Here is a 19229-nt window from a genome sequence, read left to right as displayed (position 1 = left end):
CCAGCTGTAAAAGCTATCTGAAATGCTATGCCTTTGAGAACATGAATTTAGAGCTTTGGAAGAAAAAGGGTAACAGATAAAAACAGGAAGCTGTATCACTAAGAACAGGTATACTCATGCAAACAGGAAAAGTTAAGCTATTAAGTGTTGGCTACACTAAAGTTCTCTGCCATGGGTTCTACAATAAATGAATATTTTTACTCCGTGAGTTTACAATGTATTTCTTGATATTTTTATAGGGTTAATTCTTTTAGCATATAAAATATAATGGAAATGAGGTACACAGAAAAATCAGGTTTTTCTGGGGCATTCACTTTTTATAGGACCTACTTGAGCCATACTGCATACCTGGTTGAATACAAAGAATGGATAAGATGGGACAACTGTGAATTCTGTGTGAGTTGCCTAACAGTCACGTTATTGACTCCAGGTACCAGACAAAGCTTGCATAAGTAAACAGGATTTGGTGTAAGACACCTAGAAAATCAAGGAAGAATCTTTATTTGGTGCTAGATACAAGCATTAAATGAAATAGTGTAGGCCAACAGACTCATTAAAAGGCAAGACACAGACTTTAATAAGACATTTAAATCTCTTAATGGGCTGAACAGCTAAAGCTCCACATCCAATGAAACCTCAGATATAGGTACCTGGTGGTACTTTATGTAAAACTTACAGCCATCTTGCTTTGGTAAAGTAAGAATTTTACCCTAAAAACATACATCACCTATTTATCATTTACTGTTCAGGTGAGCTAGGTTTGGTTTGCTGTGTCAACTATAATGCTAAAGCTTGAAATCTACTCTAGGGCTGATATTGGCATGATGTTTATTTTTAGAAATAAAAGACCCTCAGAGGGAGCTATAGTAAACAATAGAGTTTGCACTGCTGAGAGCTAATGCTTCCAACAGTATTTCTCTAAGGAGTTGCAATTTTAGAAAATTTATTTTTAGAATGTCAGCAAGATATGCAGCATAAAAGGCTGAGATACTACAAAACACGCACATTAACCAGGTTAATGTGTATACAGTAAGAGTATACATTAAAAAATGGTAAAAACATGTTCAAACTCATTATAATGACACTACTCTTTCCTTCCAGGGAGGAAGGGGACAGCTTTAAGACAGTTACTGAAAGAGTAAAACTGCTTACTGCTTTTTAAACCAGAGACACTTGACCAAAATGATCATAAGAACCAAGTATAAAAGAGGCCAGTCTTGGTATGTAAAAGGGACAGAAAGAAGAAAAAGGCCAGTCTTGTATGTAAAAGGGACAGAAGAAAATCCCTGTGAAACCCCTGAAATTTCTATTTATAAGCAACAGTCCTCTGCTCCTTTTCAACTGCTACTCTAATAAAGGAAAGAGGTTTTCATCAACAGCCAACACCCCTTCCACCACTCTTAACAGTGACAGGAGAGCAACCTTTAACTCTACTTGTGCTGTGCCAGTGCTCAGCTTTTGCCAGCGTGCCAAGAAACCTGACTGGGTTGTGGAATGGTGTGTGGTGGAACAGACTACCCAGTACCTCATCTTTTCCCAGCATTCCAGAACTGGGTTGGGGTTTTGGAACCAACACCCTCCCCAGCTCTGGCAGACAACACATCCCAATTAATAACTGGCTATTTGGACTGGTGGAGGAGACAGCTCCATCCACCTTCCTAGTCCAGAGGACTTGCTTTTGGTAAGCATTTGCAGTTCTGAAAGCCAAACTGAACTGAATGAGGATTAAGACAGGTAAATTTCTTCAGAGTTCTCAGATGTTCTTGAAAATACAGTTATGCTGCTTCAAAAAACACTTCACCCTCTTACCAGGAAGAGAATACCATTGTGAATAATTGTTATCAGTTCTGTAACAAATCCAATCCTAAATACAACAGAGGAGTGATATAACATTGAAGTTTTTGGACCCAACAGCCTTTTTAAACCTAAACCCAGGCTTTTCAAGTACAAAGCATGCTTAATTCCATTTAATTCAGAGACAACCTAAGGTGCATACTTTTCAGATAAGCATCCATTTGAACCAAAAATGTCAGGACAAAGGGAATAAACACAAGTCTCATTTCATGAAAGATGGTATAGCTTGGTATAGCATTCTTGCTCTGCTCTTGTGCTTTAACTTGCCTTTTCCACCTTGACATATCAGGATACAGAAGTATGGGTCATAACCACACATTAAGAATTGATCCTGTCACCAGCTTGTTAGAATGTGGCAAACTGAGTAGGAAAAAATAAACCAACAACCTCCCACTGACAGGTGCCAGTGGTTTTATAATTCAGCCTGTAAATACAAACTATTGTGCAACAAACAAACGTGACAAAGCCTACCTTGTTTAAATTTGTTTATATGGTAAAAAAATAAAATATTAAACTGCTTATAGTGCAACATTCTAATAGCATACATAAGTATACCATGCTTTGTAAATTTACTATTACATTATTTACAGTACATTGCAATGCTTTAAACTAGAGGTGAAAGAACAAAAACAGGTGATGGAAAACATTTACATACAGGTCTGAATCTTAATATTGTCCACCAAACTACCAAGTTTGCTTTGCAGACTTGTGTGCTGTGCACATTCCTGCCCCCTACCACAGGACACCTTTCTGTCAGCAGTGGTCTGCTCTGCTTGTAGATAGTGGAAAGATGTTTTTAAAAACTGCATAGCCTTCAAGCTTTTCTCTTTCTTCAAACACCACTTGCAAGGAGAGCTGTAAAATACACAAGAACTCCATTAATTACCCATACCTGATCCATCTGAAAAGTAATCTCTTGAAATAAGATCAATAAATATTCATTTCTGTAGAGCCATACCAAAGCTGAACTAAATTAAAGCCCTTTTCTAGCAGTCTCTTAGTTGAAGAATGGCATTTTGTAGGAGGAAAGCAGTTCAAGAATTCCTATCCATTATTTAAAATTCTGAGCTTTAATTGGGAAATAAGCTCCCAGAACACAGGAAAAAATATGAGAATGTAGAATTATGTGCTGCCTTATTTAATGTTCTATAAAGCTTCTGCTGTCTGCACTGCTCAAGCTGATGAATGACTACAGCAGAAGTGATGCAGTAACTATGCCTGCAGTACTTATTTAATTTGATATCACTGTCCTTGTACTAGACAAATAAGGATTAATTACATCAGAATAATTAACTACACAGGGAGAAAGAACTGTGCTAAGAGCCACTGCATACTGCAAGGAGTTATGTAAAATCCAGTGAATACTGAGAGGTGTCTTAAGGACAACTGTTTATAAGAAAGACCAACCACAGAGCTGTTCTTAGGAGTTTATGTCACTTCTATGTCTCTTCCCCTACAGCTACTATAGGGAAAATTTTTTTCCTCACTTTCTCTGAAAAACATCTTTGGAAGACTTTAGAACACTGCACACATGCTTCCTAGGCTGCAACAGCCCCAGAAGAACTACTTTAGATGACATTTACATGTCATTTACATTGTTTACATTTCTGCTAATAGCAGACAGAAATCAGAATAACTTCAGGTTGCTTTTAGGTAGGGGCAAAAAAGTCAGTGGAAGTTTGAAATGTAGTATTATCTTTAATTTTTGAGTCTCAGTGTTTAAGCCTCATATTTTCACTTTATAATAGCTTAGGACAAGATACTGTACCACACATTTTGTGAATGCTCATTTCTATTAATGTTTGTTCTCAATGCAACAGAACGGATTCACTTTCTCTACAGTGCATTACGTAGCTATTAGGCCCATAATGCATTTCAGGAATTGAGAATTTTAAAATGTTTTCCACAGCATTACTCAGAGTAAGCTAAGATCTAGAAATACTTCAGTAAGAGCACTAGTCTTCCTTTAGTGACCAGACGAGAGAAATCAAACTATAAAAACCCAAATCCACCCTACTGTGCATTATTTCAATAGATTCTCTGTAACTTTACAGGCTAACTGTGGAAAAGCCAAGCACTCAATACAGCACATTTATGAAATATGCTAATTTGCCCACCACCCTGAAATTACTTTGTAACCTTACCTTCTGTATCTAAAGTAAGTATTTGGGATTTTGTATTTTGTTTCTCTAACACCCACATTCTTGAGCACTTTGTGCTTGTGCTCTACGTGGTGATCTCAGCTGTCTCAAGGCAGCATCTCCATACTGAATACCTGAGCCCATTCTTTCTGGATCCAATTCTCCTGATAAGAAACAAAATGGTCACAAGAACATAGATCATGTGCAAATAATATATTCCAAATTAACTGATAACATTAGATAAAAAATTGCATAACTACATTCTGATCTATTTATGGAGAGATTATCTCAATTCTGTCTACTTTTAGGCAATTTCAAACCTGAATCACTTTTTCCTCTAATTTAACCATGTGTCCTTGATCATGATGACAAAGCAATCTGTCTCAGAGTTAGGCTGCAAACAAGAAATGCATTTGCACTACTATGAACAAAAGAAGAGTCTAAAATGTTTTCTGCAAACACAGTTAAAAACTTCCTTTCAGAGGCTCATAAGCAAAGAAAATAGTACTGTAGACATCAAACCAAACAAAAATGGATCAATCTGATAGAATTCCAAAAAGAACTGCCCCCAGGGAAAATGATCAACCTCCACAACTCCTGGTATCCATTTCTGCCTACTTCATACCCTGTGCCTTCAGAACTGTTCTTATGGCTGTATGGTGGTCTGGCCAAGATTAGAATTACTTGATCTACTTAATCTTAAAAAACCAACCAACCAGGAATCCCTCTGAATCACTTATTTGGGTTCACTGCACATATGAGCCCTTTGTTAAGTTAGCCAATGGCACCATGTTGAAGGGACAAGTGGATAGCTCCAGAGCTGAGCTGTTGTTCAGAAAAGACTTTGATTGAACTACAGGAACAGACCAGAAGGAACCTCATTAATTTCAGCAACTACACATGCAGTGCTCTGCACCTGTGGTGGAACACAGAGAAGCACAGGTGTGGGCTGGGGACCGAGTGGGAAGATAGCAGCAATTGTCAGTACTGGGACACGTTGCCCAGAGGGGCTGTGGAATCTCTGTTCTAGCCCTTGGCAGCTTGCTCTCATTTTGAACCTGAATGTGCTTTAAACAGCAGGCTGGACTAGAGATCTCCACAGGTTCCTTACAGTGTCCATTTTTGCATGATTCAACGGATATGTGCTGGCACAAAAAAACCCAGGAGCAGTTCACAGAAAACAAGACTTAATTCTGTGGTGGCAATGTCTCTTGAAAGCAGTCATGGAACTACAGTATCACGAGAAACTCTCCATACATTGTTTTTTCATTTGGGTTTTGGGTTAGTTTAGGTTCTTTTTGTTTATTTGTTTAAAATGAAAGCTGCTGTTTGGCATTGATTTGATGCGGTAATCAGAAAATTCCTATGAAAACATCATATTTTCATCGAAAAATTTGGCATTTGAAACATGTAATTAGAATCTGAGACAGACTTTTCAATATGGCCAGTACTTGAAACTTTGAAGATATCAAGCAGCTAGAAAAGAGGAAAACTGGAATGCAAATTAGCTGTAATGACATCTAACACACAGGAGCCTGTCTCCAACAGAAACCTGCCCACTTGTGTTGAGAAGCTTCTGGTGTATTTCTAGATCTGCAAAAGTAAAAATGATTTCAACTGAGAGGCAGGAAGGTCACTTCAGAGGAACAGTTGCTAGGAAACATCCCTGAAATTTTTAGTATTACTGTTCATACTCTCTCTCATACTGCATTTCCTGTTATATATGAGAAGCAGAATTAAAAGTTATGTCTGCCCTGATACTAGGTTTCTATTCAGGAGTACAAAACTGTCTAATGGCAGGCTTGGTATTTGTAGGGATGCAGCAACCCACAGAACACACAATTTACACTCAGACCTGACTGTTAAGGTATGCATCACCCACAATTCACACCACCACCCCTTTTTGGATACTTCCATGTGCACTTTTATTAGTTTTCACATTAAAAAAAAAAATTATAAAGCTTAATTTACCTGATTCAATTTTATTGAGTATTTTCCTTGCACACTGTACAAAGGCCTCTTCGACATTTTCCCCCGTTAGAGCACTTGTTTCCAAGAACATCAGCTCTGCATTTGACACCAAAAAAAAAATCCTCAAAACAAGTCTGGAATACCAGATATAGCAATTCAAAACATGAAAGCTAGAAGCAATAAAAATATTTCTACAGACATCTACAGTCAAAATGCATGGTCCAGAAAAACTAACCTTTGATGGGAAAACCACAGAAAACATCCTCTAAAATTTACACATGGACCTTAGAATGCTGGAATCCAAAGATAATAACCCGGGCTGTGCACGCAAAACAGCGCTTGAAACCAAACTTCATACAGTTTCCCATTAATAGAGGTTATATTCAATACCAAAGTCAACAGCCAGACTTGGTAGAAAAGACTTTAATTGATTTACAAAGTCAAAACCAGATTTTGCTGATGGCAGGACTGCAGCACAGAAGCTCAGACCGAGGCTGGCTTTAGCTGGCACAGAAACATGTCCTCAGACTGGAAATCCTGAATACTACAGACCAGGTAATAGTCCTCTGGATCCACACCCTGCACTGAACTCAGCTTTCCATGAGTAAAACTCATTGCTTCAAACTGCAGCACACCCCATACAACCTTGTCTATTATCTACAGAATCTTTAAGATGCTTAAAAATAGGAATTTATGTTCTTCATTTTCTCCTCAGCCCTTTGGAGGCAAGGCAATACCTGAAGTTGTAATACATCTCCTATGGAATATATCTCCACACAGAGGATATTCTTAAAGGAGCAGCTGCGACTGGAAGAATCACTGGTAATGAGACTTAAGTAGTACATGTAGTTTGCACTGCAGACACTGCCTCTCTGGGCCTCATGTACTGACAGAACCCCTTTCTGCAGACAAGGTACAAAGTACAGCTTAACTGCACAGAAATGTTAATGATTTGAAGTACTATGCATTTTTGAATGCTACGTGAAGGTTTTGTACTACTTACCGTTTTCCTGTGCAAACCGGGATGCTTCTAAAAAAGTGACCTCACGATCTGCATCAAGATCCTTTTTGTTTCCACACAGTATTATCACAATATTTTGACTTGCTAACATTCTTGCATCTGTCAACCAATTAGTAAGTGCATTGTAGGTTTCTCGGCTGTGTAGGAAAGAACATCCTTTATTAGGACACACTTATGTCTCCTGAACAGATCACCGAATTAAAACTCAGAAGGCAAATTGGTGTTTGTGGCAAACAACAAACTGCTGGTAGTCAGGCAAGGCACCTACACATCTCAGTGTGCCACTGATAAACTGGGAAGAGTATCAAATGCCTTCATGAAACTATTTAAAAGCTTGAGTTTTTAAAAATCAAAATTAAATCAATCACAAAATATAAACACACAATTATAAATCACCGTGTTAATGTGAAAAGCTAAAATTTTAAGCTCTAATCTAGTTTTAACCTTTTGTGCATGATATTTTGGGATAACAGAATGAGATATTGTTCCACTTGGAATTCAACTGATACTTAAATTACCAGTGGGACAGTTAGAATTTACAAGGCTTGTGTAGATGTGCATGCCTTAACTTTCACACCGCTGTCAGGACCTACACTGCAGGCAGTCACCCTGCACACACCATTTGTCATTGTCACAGTGGTCAGAGAGAAAGCCTTCAAGCAGCAGGACTGACAGATGACTCCAGCTGACCTTAAGCACAGAACACAGATTTCAAAGCCTGCTGAGAGAATCCTTCACTCACAGGACAACAAGCAGCAATCTAGTGAACCACCATAAAGCAACACAAAACTCATCTGACAGGTATCAGTCAATGGTGGCAGGAAGAATGTGGACATGTGTAATGGTAAGGTGTTTTATTGGCTGCCCATAATATTAAAATATTAAAAGATGCAGAAATGAACAGAATTTTGGGCTACAGTTAAGGAATTTGTATGCAGAGCTAGATTCTCCAGAGGATGATCTTCTACCCCAGCACAATAATCAGCAATTTCCACAAGTAAGGGCGCAGTGCCTTGGTTAAGGATGGCTGAAGTCCGCTCTTGTTTCTGTGGCAAGGCTTGCTGAGGGAGTGGCTGTGTGTAATCCACCATGGTTAGATCAGCAACTTGGGAGCCAATCTCCACAAATTTGTGTAACCCTTTAGGATTGTTCACATTTATGACATTCACATATCTCATGTAAGCAAGTTCCAAAACCTAAATACGCACTGATACAGAAGTACTTCTTATACTTCCTTTTCTTCCTGCCCAATCTCAATTAGAGCATTAGGTATTTGGAAAGGAATCATTGTGCATTGATGGAATCTGGCAGTCTACGAGCAAAAGAGCTGCTGGCTTTCTTACCTGGTTATATCATAGACAAGCAAGGCACCTGCAGCCCCTCTATAGTAACTCCTTGTTACAGACCTGAAACAGAATTACAAATATACATTTCTGTGGTGCCTTCGCTGTTTAAAATCTGGGTTAATACAACACAATCTGTATTATGAAACAGAATTCTCATTTACGTATTTAAAACAAAACATGTTTTTAGATAATGTTATCAGCTGTGCAGCAGCAGACTAATTACAACTATGATTTTGATGAAGCACTTTCATTAAATATAGCTGCACAAGGATTCTCAAAGTCCATTATGACCCATGTGCTCCTGAAAGTACACAAATCATCATAATCCATGACCAGATACAGAACTTGAGGCTGATATCTGGCCAACACACTGAAGAGACCTCATTAATGAAGACTACATATCACAGCCCAGCTTTATCAAGTCAGAAGTATATCCAAAGGACTAGTCTAATAGAAGACATTTACCTGGATTGCTGTCCATTACTCAGACTTCTACCATCATACTCATCTTTGTTAACCAACCCCTCTCCCAAAACAAAGAAACCTCAGGCACACACTCCATCCTCCCAAAAACAGAAAAAAAAAATTGATGTCCTATGTGATGGTGAATGTACCTAGGAACACATTAGATTTTTACTGAGTTTGAGCTATGCCTCAGATGCAGAACACTGTTAAAATACAGCATTAAAAGTACGAAGTTCTAAGCTGACAAATTGATTGCTTTTTCTCTAAGAAACTTAAGATATCTCAGTCTTTCTAGAAATATATTTACCCCAATGAATTTGACTGATTTTTTTTCTTCTCTAATCAAACTGTATATAGAATTACACAGTGCAATTGTTTTCATGAAGATTTTGAACAGTTTACAACTTCCTGACGTTTACTTATTCCAACCAATAGAAGGTCTTCTAAACATAGAGTTGAGCACATACACTTAGTTAAAAAACAATTATGAGTTTGGCTGGTGAACAAAGCTTTTAGCCACCTATTCTACTCATATACCTTAACAGAAAATACCCAATGAAAGAAAGGGCAGAACTCAGATCCTGCAAGGCAGCATTGCTCTACCGCGGTCTGTCCAGCTTGGAAGGTTAATATGAAAGAGACAAACAATTCCACTGATGAAGAAGCTTTGCCTAGTAACAAGCAGAGATAAATAATATCCACCACTCACAGCAGCAATTTAGTAACACTTAATAAAAGGCTGAAAAGCATACCTGAACCTTTCTTGTCCTGCTGTATCCCATATCTGCAATTTTACATATTTACCACCAACATTTATGATCTTTGAACCGAATTCCACTCCTATAGTATGATTTGAGTCATCTTTGACTACGGAAAAAAAAGAAATAAAATCAGACTTATTTGAAGAATATTTAGAGTGAATAAACAGCTTTTACATAAAACTGTTTAGGTATTATCAAAACTCCTAAGTGTTCAAATTACAAACTACTTCCTGAACCATCAAATTTAGTGTCACTCATTAGCCTACTGCCACCACACAGAAATAAATGTTCTTACAATTTTTGACAGCTTAGACAATTCAAAATTACTACTAGAATGGCCTGCCTTAAATAATTTCCAGTTCACTTTAATAAGTGGCAAGATACTTTTTGTACATTTTTTTCCAACTGTGTTTTCTAATACCTTGATACCATTTAAAATTAAAATTCATGGAATGCAGAACAAAAAAAGACACTGTCTTGTCCATGAATATGCAAGAGCCAATTCTTATTTAATGCACAAAGTTAAGATCCTTGCCCTATGTATGTTGTTGATATCACAGAATCCCAGCAATTTACAGCTGCCCTTACTTGAAGCAAGGGCTTGTTTCGAGTTCACGCAGAATCAAGCCATGTCCCTTAGTGCTTTACACATCAGTATCCTTAAGTATTCCTCAAGAGATAAGGTGACTGTTTGGTTACTGTTTGGCTGAGAAAGGTAACAGTCACCTTAGATTCACAAAGGTTTCTAAATGCATATTTGTTGGATTGTATTAAATGTACAGCCCAACAGAAATTTTTCTTTTATGTTATCTGCTCATTTCTGAATAACATTCACAATGAAATCTCTACCAGTATTTATCATAGACCACAGTCCTTAACAAAGAAAATGTGGTTACTATTTACTTAAAAAGATACTACAGGCTTTCTAAATTGACTCAAGCAATTCAACTTTTCTTTCATCAATTTTTCTAAATATCCAAGTCTCTGCTGTATATCTAGGGAAGCTTGTAGCTGCAAATTATAACTCCCACAAAAAGTAAGCCTATTTTCACCAACATCCTGTTATATTTATTTGAGAGGAATACAGAATAATGCTTCATATTAGGCTTTAGATTAAAGACAAACAGTGAGCAATAGGGATTTACAGCATGGTTCTGAACATAATTCTTTACTAAAATTCTCACCTATACAAATAAGAGAATTAGGGGAGCTTCCATACCAATAATAGGCACTCATGTAGGCAGAGCCTTTACCTGTGGTACAAAGCAATGAAGAACTCTGACTGTCCTTCACATGTACTTACATTTCTTTTCAATAAATTGGTGTAGCAAACACGATTTTCCAGTTCCAGCATTTCCTATGACCAAGAACTTAAACAGGAAATCTGAAGATTGAAAGAAAAAGAAAAAAGAAGAAATTGCTAAATTTTAGTATGGACTCACATTTTTATTACAAGACCAAGTTCACAAGCCAACTATTCTCTTGTAGCTGTTATTTCGAAGGGAAGGGAATAGATGACAAAATTAGCAAAATAGCAACAAATCTGAAGAATAATCCAGTGTCCGCAACAGTGATGTCAGACAGCAAGAGGTAAGAATTGTTGTTTATAGAGATGCAAGGAAGACAAAATAAGGTGAAAATGGCTGAATCTGAATTCAGTTAAAATAGGCTGAATCACATGTAAATAGTTGGCTTGTATTCCAGCAACCTGTTTCAAAAGTACGTAAGCTATTAACTATAGTCAACACAAATAGATTATCATGTCATTTCTTAAAATCGATACTTTTGGGGAGGGGTTGTTGGTTTGTTTTTGGGGGGGGGAGGGGGTGCTTGTTTGTGGATTTTTTGGATTTTAATTTTTGTAGGTTTAAAATTTACATTAATTTGAACTTCTCTATTAACAGTTTAATACTCATACTTTATTTTAATCTTTGTACAGCTGGGACAACTACAGTATTTCTCGACAATATTTAGAGGGAAGAAGTAATTTCTATTGTGGGATGCCTAGTTTCACATTTCCTCCGCATGTTAAATTAATATACATTTATTTCTGTTACCTATTTATGAGCCATTTGTATCAATGTTCATTGGTAATACACATATTTAAGGTTTATGGCCCATTTCTATTGTTTTAACAGTTACATATAATGCTTTAATTCTACCACCACAAATCTGCTTTCAGTTTTGCTAAAGACTGAAGAAAGCTTTCCTGTCTTACTAATCTCAAAAATTATAAACTGATTAGAAAGCTTACAACTGCTTCCTCCAATACACTGCCACCAAGGCAACATTTGCAGCTCATGCAAGATTCCCTATTTATGTTTCTACCAGCAGCAGATTTTTTACTCTTTATTGCACAGTTTCTCTAATAAACACAGCAGGTCTCCAGAAGACATCTGGTAAGCATGGAAGGAAAATGATTAAGTTTGCAATATCAACAAAACCAAAAACATTAATTTTGTTAAGAGTGTTGAAAGCTGTCAAATGGGCTACATGGGTATTGGCCCAGGGGATGGCAGAATAAAAAGAAACCTACATTATGCCAAGTAAGTCAAACAACTGATAAAATCCTCTATCAGGACCTCATCGGAGTATTTAGTTTTAAAAATCAAATTTAAGATGCACACAAATCTATGTGTCCATTCCATTTCATGAAGGAGTTATTTGTTATGGTATATCATAAACACTCCCTAGCAATGCCAAAAGAAACAAACAAGTTTCTCAAATGCTAAGATTCCCACTGTTAAAAAGACAGTAGTAAAACACAGAGCTATGAGTCCTGGAAATGTCTACTGTTCTTTGTCTTCACCTGTCTTCTGGATTTTATTAATATTTAAAATGAGCTAATGTTTTACTAAGTATTTTTGCTTTTTTATATTTTGCCCTTGTATGATTTTCTTGTTTCAAATGCTGGAACAGGCTTGGAATAGATTCTGAATTCTACCCTTCTCAGAAGATGGCTGTTTCCTGCTTACAAATATGACCATTTACATGATCAAGACTTTCTGTTTCAAAATCTTCTTGTTCTTCACGCCCCCACCCAGCTGCTCATGCTTTCTGGATTAAAGAAAAATAATTACAAAAAGGATTTTCCTCCAGGTTATGAAAATTTTGTGTTATCTCCTCTAAGGAAGGGCCCTTCATGTCACCTCAACTGCAAAACACGCTGAAGCTGAGAACCCTTCATTCTATCAAGTCTTCACTGTTAGCATGAAATGTAGATATCATAAATAGCGCAAAGTGTCAGGTTAAGAAAAAATTCATCTCAAAGAAAGTTGAGTTTCAATTTTTATGGATCAAGTATCACTGGTTAGCTGCCTTTGACTCCATTTTGTATACTTACACTACTGTCTGTCTGTGTGTGTGTGTAATCTCATTGGTTTTACCACTTTCAGAGTACCTCAAAATGCAGGATATTCTGAGACACAGACACAATCAAAATAATCTGTTTCTGATGCTGCCATTTTCCCACACATAAATCTGAAACCCAGTTAAAACTGGTTCTACCTCTTATCTGGTGAATGCTGTTTGTCAGATTTTCTCCTTAAAAACAACTATAAAATTCAAGTTTACCTTCCTTTTTTGTCCATGGAAGACTCGTTTTATTGACAGCAGTACAACAGCTACTGCAAACCTAAACCAGGGAAACACTAAAACCAAAACTCTATTTCCCCACTAACTTGCACTGTAACTGCAAGCACTGATTGTCAAATGTGGCTCACGAAGGCGTACTTGTGCAATCCACAAACCCACACTGAGCAGCAAATTCAACACACTGCTCCTTTCTGCACAGACAGGCTGCAGGCCACTGAGGCCTTGGGACAACCATGTCGCTGGCAGGGACTGATCCGGAAGAGCATCAGAACAGCAGTGTATTTTTCCCTGAGGTGTTTTAAGTTGAGGTGCTTTATATTTTGCTCTGAAAGCAACAGTGCTATTTGGGGATTTTATATTCATGTCTTTAAATGGATAATGTATTCTAGCAGCGCTTCATAACAGACTCCCAATTCCTATTGAGATTCAGTTGTGCCAGACAAATTTAAAAGGGAATCTTTCCTATGAATTAGCCACTTAATTGCCAGTTCAATGCCTGCTTACTTAGCAGAAAAAAAAAATCCCTCTCACAAAAATAGCAAATGGGCCTTTTAAGATGAAACTTGAAATAGTTACAATTAACTTTTTCTCGGTATGAAACAAAGAGAAATGTGTTTTATTCCACCAAACTAAGAGAAATGTCTTTTAGTCCATTTCATAAAATGAAAATGTCAGAATCTTCTAACAAAAAAGGCTAAAACCTTTCTGCACCAAAGGCAGCAATGTTTCCAGACACACGTAGTCTCAGAGTAAAAGACACTGTTACATTCACAAATATAACTATGTTTCTAAAATTTTAAACCCAAATTTTATGTAAATTGTTCAAACTAGCAAAACGCTTTCAGACTTAAGTTTATCCATAAGCACGGGATAACATGGTTCAGGAAATACGGAATACTCTGCACAGTTAATCAACTGCAAGGAAGGACAAGAAAAATGCTTTGCCAATACCAAAAGTTAAAAATACCAAGATTTAACAAACTTTTAAGTTCACGGCCTAGCATATTAATGAATAAGGTAATATCAGATAAGAACAAGGAGAACATTTTTCATCTTGTTTTTCTGCAACTTCTTTCTTATAATGTCATTCTGTATGACAACTGGTACCACATCAACTACATTTTTATTACTTATTTTAGCACGCAGTTTAGGATATGAAATGTTTTCCCTTTAAGCCATACAGATGTATGTAAGATTCAGCACAGTTCGGAAGCACAGAAACCAAATGAGATTGGGCAGATGGCTTCTTTTAGACCATCACTGTGGACTCAAACTTTATATAATCATTCTTTGCAACTTCAGCAAATGCAACTCACATTCTAGTGTTTGCACTACTGCTTAATTGCTTTAGTTTTTCTTTTTTAACTTCCCAGAGGAGTTAATTCACTTCATTTCATAGCTTTTTTTAATCTCCTCTTTTCTTTCCAATTGACCAAGCAGCTCAGAGCTCCAGCATTCCAGTCAGCGGCCAAGGCTGTCACCCTAGAGAACCTTTTCTTTTGAATCCTGTTGTTCCTCCTTCATAGAAAAGCTGAAAAGCATCATCATTCAGATGTTACAAATGCTTGCTGCCATGCTGGGTGCTGAAAAGGTCTAGAAAAGTTAAAGCACTTCGCCTTTAAATAAGATCGTCTTTATACAGAAGATATTTAGGATGAAAACCGAACTCTGTGCTAAAGGGAAAAAGGGTTACAGGATATGCACTACAGAAATCATAAGGAGATGAAGCATAGCATAGCATGGCTGTTTAAGTTAATAAGGGAATATAAAGAATCAGCTTACTCCCCTCTGAGAGCTACATGCATCACCTGATCCCAACCTGGGTAGGGGGTGCAGGAAATAAAACTTATTTTCTAGCACAGGCGTTTTTGTGCTAGAGTGAATTGTGGCTTCACTCTAAAGATGCACCAGCAGCACAAGCTGTTAAATGACATGAATTACATCACGTCTTTTGTGTTTGTTTTTTTCTTTTGGGGGTGGTGGTGCAGTGTGAGCTGAGGGGAAAGGAGAAGAGAGACAATTGTGGGCTTTGACTCAAGCACCAGCAAAAACAGATGGTTGATGTGGCAACCACCCCCAGACATCCAACCTCCTCCTTTGACTGAAGCCTGCTCCAGTAGAAGGAACAGTCAAACAGCTTCTGAGATGCTGTAGCTTAGTCTTTAAAATGCAATGAGAATTAAATTGTTTCCCTTACACTGCTAACACGGTAGTGTAGGGGGGAGACCAAATTATATCCCCAATCTCAGTTTGATCTCCTTCCAACTCCTTGTAATAGAGTAGAATTTATATTCACTAATGCTGACCCTAAGGAAAGTCTTTCATTCATGCCATAGGGCAGGAGGAAAGAGTGCTCTGAAGCATTCCTACTGGCATTTGCTGCCTTTAAAAGAAAGGAGGAGCTATTCCCACTGCTTACTCCTTTCTCTAGCAGGAGGTTAACAAGACAAACAGGTAGAACAGATAAAGCTGGGTCTATTCCAATCTGCATAAAGAATGCTTCAAAGAGGGAAGATCTGCTTCCTTACAAGCTAAAGAGCTATGCTCTCTAAGAAATAAAATCAGATTTGAAACAAACTGAAGACCAGGGTGATAAATGCAAATATCATCAGGTAAATGGTGGGGAATGGGATGGCAAGAAAAGGATGAGTCAAATTGTCCAGATCAAAAAGAATTCTTTTCAAATGGATGGAAAGACTATACATTCTCTGACAATGATAGAGATTGGTAAGCTTATGTGACCAGATTGGGAGCAGTAGATGCTGGTAGAGAAAACACAAGGAACTAAGGAGTGAAAAGATTTGACTTGAATCTTACACATTGCATTTATTCAATGCTCAATTGAATAAATTCTCAATTCAATACAACTTCCATCCTTCTACTATTTAAAATCCAATGGTTGCTTTGCATTTACTTATTAAATATAAGATACTTTTATGTCAGGCTGTATTTAACCCAAAAACATGTATATTTTGAACTGGGAAGCAGGCTAAAACATGCATGTGTGGTTATATGGCAATTATCTACAGAAAGGCCATTGCATCTCACAAAACTTGAGTTAAAAAGAGTTTTCCTGTGAATAAGAGATTTGTTTCCAATGTCACATGTTAAACTTTTTAAAGAACGACTCTTTTCTCCCACAAGCAGCAGGAAAATGTTCTTTCTAAACCCAGTCTCAAAATTCATGGAGTTATCTTGTATTCGTGTTTGGTTTGGTTTTGGCACTTTGTACGGGAAATAAATTGAACACATAAGAATTGAACAGATATTGAATTGAACACATAAATAATTGAACAGATAAGAAAGCTAAGAACAGAAGATACATAACCAATGTAATAGATCTACAGGAATGAAAATATGAATTGTAAGGAAAATTTAGTGCCAAGACCAAGAAGCTGCAGAACTTTGTTTGAAAAGAGGAAAGAGACAAGAATCTCAATAATGGATGGAAAGAGTGAAAAGTGAGTGAACAGAAAACCTTCAGAGAAGATAGAATTTGACATGGAGGAAGAAACTAAGGGAGAAAAAAACCAGGAGGAGACATGAAATTAACAGTGGGGGCCAGAGGAAAGGCTGTTTATTCCCTACGGATTGAGAAAAATATTGAAAAAAATAACCCCCCTTTCAAACGAAAGAAGTTGAAACCTCACAGCAAAATCAAAGTCATATAAAAGTCAGGCAGCAAAATGACATTGGAAAGAAAAACACCAACCCAACCACCAACCAGTTTCCTGAGCCCACCTGTATGGGATGAAAAGCTTGAGGTTACATAATTAGAATGGGCCATAATTCAGGCGACAAGAAAAATCTAGTTTGTGACTAAGCATTTACAAGCCATAGGGATTCCAGGAAGGGGATACAGTGACCACTAATCTCAGTCAGCAGGGAGAAACTGACCTAATACTTCTCCCATCCTTCATGGTCATCGTAACAGCTGGTCAGAAACAAACCACTCATTGTTAGGACAGTGAGCACACTAAATCCAGAGAGTTCATCAAGCACAGAAGATCTGTAATTTAATCACATTGTACTGTTAACTTTGATATGTCAATGGGGCTGCTACATATGTGGACAGGACACTGCAAAATTAGATACTGACTACTGTTGTAGTCAGAGATTGTAGAGCCCATTAGTTAAATTTTATGCTATAACTTAGCTTTTGTTCTTCTGTGTACTCTAGAACTTGAAACTCTCAAGCATTCTAACACGGAATTTTTTGTAGCTTGTGTGTGCATAGGACAGACACAGAAATTCCGAAGGGTAATATATCAAACAAGAATTAAACTAATAAAAGGAACAACCCACAACTACAAGGCTTCCATTTCAAGGGCTTGTTTTCTAGGATAAGTATCAACAGCTCCAGTGGGCTTACTTTCCCTATTCTGCATCACTGGAACAATGCAAAAAATGTTTCAATGTTCTCGTTTAAGATACCAATCATCTATTTGGCTTATCTAGTATTACAGCATCAAAAGAGGAGCACCACTGAAATTCTGTCATCTCTGGCTTTCTACCAGGTCTCTTGCTCAGAGAGCATCATAAGCATAGCCAAAGTGATCCCAGTTCTAGGTCACAAGAGTTCAGAGCACGAAGAACTTTTCAAACTCAAATCTAGATGGACAAAGCACACCCGTCTGATTTCTACATGTAAGTCTTACATGTTTCTAGAAAGTATGGACAAAAGAAGCAGGGTCTTAGTATCCTCATGTTGGCACTTCAAGGGCTGCCCCACACTCTTGCCTTGTTTTGCCCCTTAGTTTGGAGCATTTGCTGTACACCGAAGCACTGACCAGTAGGACAGAACATCAAGCACTGATGCCTACAGTATTGAAAATAGAGTGCCTTACACAGTAGAAACAATCAGGTCACTAGGCCTACTCCTGATGGACATCCCAGCCCCCAAACGGTTTCCAGAGTTGTTGTGTCCAATTTTGCTTTAATTATTCAGTATTCAATTCTGATCTTACTCTCATGGACTATGAATACGAACCTATTACCTGGATTTAGAATATGTTTACATGTATAACAGCATTTTTATACTGGAAAATATTACAGAACTGTTTGGCATGGAAAGGGTAGAAAAGAAATCCATTCAAGCAGAATTTCAAGTACAATTATAAAGAAAAGAAATTAAAACGATTCAGTTGCTACTCATCTCCTCCACCTAGCCAGCAATACCAGCTCTGCTTACCTCTTTGACTCCTCACTTCTCTTTGATGCTCCCAGCGAGGCACTGACACACCCTGTCAGTGCCTGCACTCCGACTTACCCCACCGGATGTTTTCCTACCAGTAGTAGTCAGACATCCATGCCAAGATAGGGACATACGAACATATCCACTGATCTTTTCACCCCCAACTCACTCTCAAAGTCAACTCTTTTTGACGCCGCACGTCTAAGACAACAGGACCGAAACCTTAACCTGGCCCGCAGAAGCGCACGCCATCTCCAGGTAAAGGAACGGGCGGCTTCTCCCAGAGGACATGCACTGCAAGTTTCCTTCTGGACGCCCCGGACCACAACAAGCAGCGCCCAAGTCGGCGGCTGCTCACCCTGAAGGATAACTCGGAAGGCTCCTGCCGGGCCGGCCGGGCAGCCACGGGCGGGGCAGGAGCTGCGGGGCTCAGGGCAGCGCCGGGCAGAGGGACCCGCCCGAGCCCGGGGAGCCCTCACGTCACACCGGCTCCTTCCCCGCTCCTCACGGGGCACTGCCCGGGCCCGCTCCCCCGGAAGGGAGGGGGGAAAGGGGGATCCTCTCACCCCGCCCCCGGATCCTACCGTAGGTCTCGGACATGGCACTCTGCGACATCCCGGGAGGGGTGACCCCCGCCGCCGCTGCTCGCTGCCTGCCCCGCCCGGGGTCGGCGCTGACAGCGGAGGGAACCGAACAGGCCCCGCCGCCCGGGCCCGGCTCAGCCCCGCCCCGCCCAGCCCCGCGCAGGCGCGCCCGGGCCCCGCGCGAGCCCCAACTCCCCGCGCAGGCGCGGCGGCTCGCGCCCCCCAGGCCCCGCCCCCCAGGCGGCCCCGCCCCCAAACAAGGAGCACGTGCGCCGGGAAGCTCCCGCCCCCTTCCCTC

The 19229-nt window shown here is 38.9% G+C and overlaps 1 protein-coding gene across 1 annotated transcript; it reads right to left on the bottom strand.

The window, feature by feature from the left end:
* Positions 1 to 480: 480 nt before the first annotated feature.
* Positions 481 to 19079, bottom strand: RAB4A (RAB4A, member RAS oncogene family). The gene is made up of 8 exons (XM_032102321.1): positions 18932 to 19079; positions 10863 to 10943; positions 9551 to 9665; positions 8331 to 8393; positions 6970 to 7124; positions 5967 to 6062; positions 3999 to 4159; positions 481 to 2709 (listed from the first exon to the last, which is right to left on the bottom strand). Exons 1-7 carry the CDS (start codon positions 18960 to 18962, stop codon positions 4044 to 4046), a joined length of 657 nt encoding a protein of 218 aa, XP_031958212.1. The 5' UTR covers positions 18963 to 19079; the 3' UTR covers positions 481 to 2709; positions 3999 to 4043.
* Between the last annotated feature and the right edge of the window lie 150 nt (positions 19080 to 19229).

Source organism: Corvus moneduloides, chromosome 3, assembly GCF_009650955.1.
Source record: "Corvus moneduloides isolate bCorMon1 chromosome 3, bCorMon1.pri, whole genome shotgun sequence".
Taxonomy (NCBI): domain Eukaryota; kingdom Metazoa; phylum Chordata; class Aves; order Passeriformes; family Corvidae; genus Corvus; species Corvus moneduloides.
The sequence above is the reverse complement of the archived record's forward strand: the minus strand, read 5'-3'. Positions and strand labels throughout refer to the sequence as shown.

What these genes read in the sequence shown, in the direction of transcription:
- RAB4A (XM_032102321.1), bottom strand. Translation starts at nt 18,962, where the DNA reads ATGTCGCAGAGTGCCATGTCCGAGACCTACG. An exon ending in TGCCATGTCCGAGACCTACG is followed by an intron (nt 10,944 to 18,931) that starts GTAGGATCCGGG and finishes TTCAATCTTCAG; the next exon opens with ATTTCCTGTTTAAGTTCTTG. An exon ending in CCGGTTTGCACAGGAAAACG is followed by an intron (nt 6,063 to 6,969) that starts GTAAGTAGTACA and finishes TGTCAAATGCAG; the next exon opens with AGCTGATGTTCTTGGAAACA.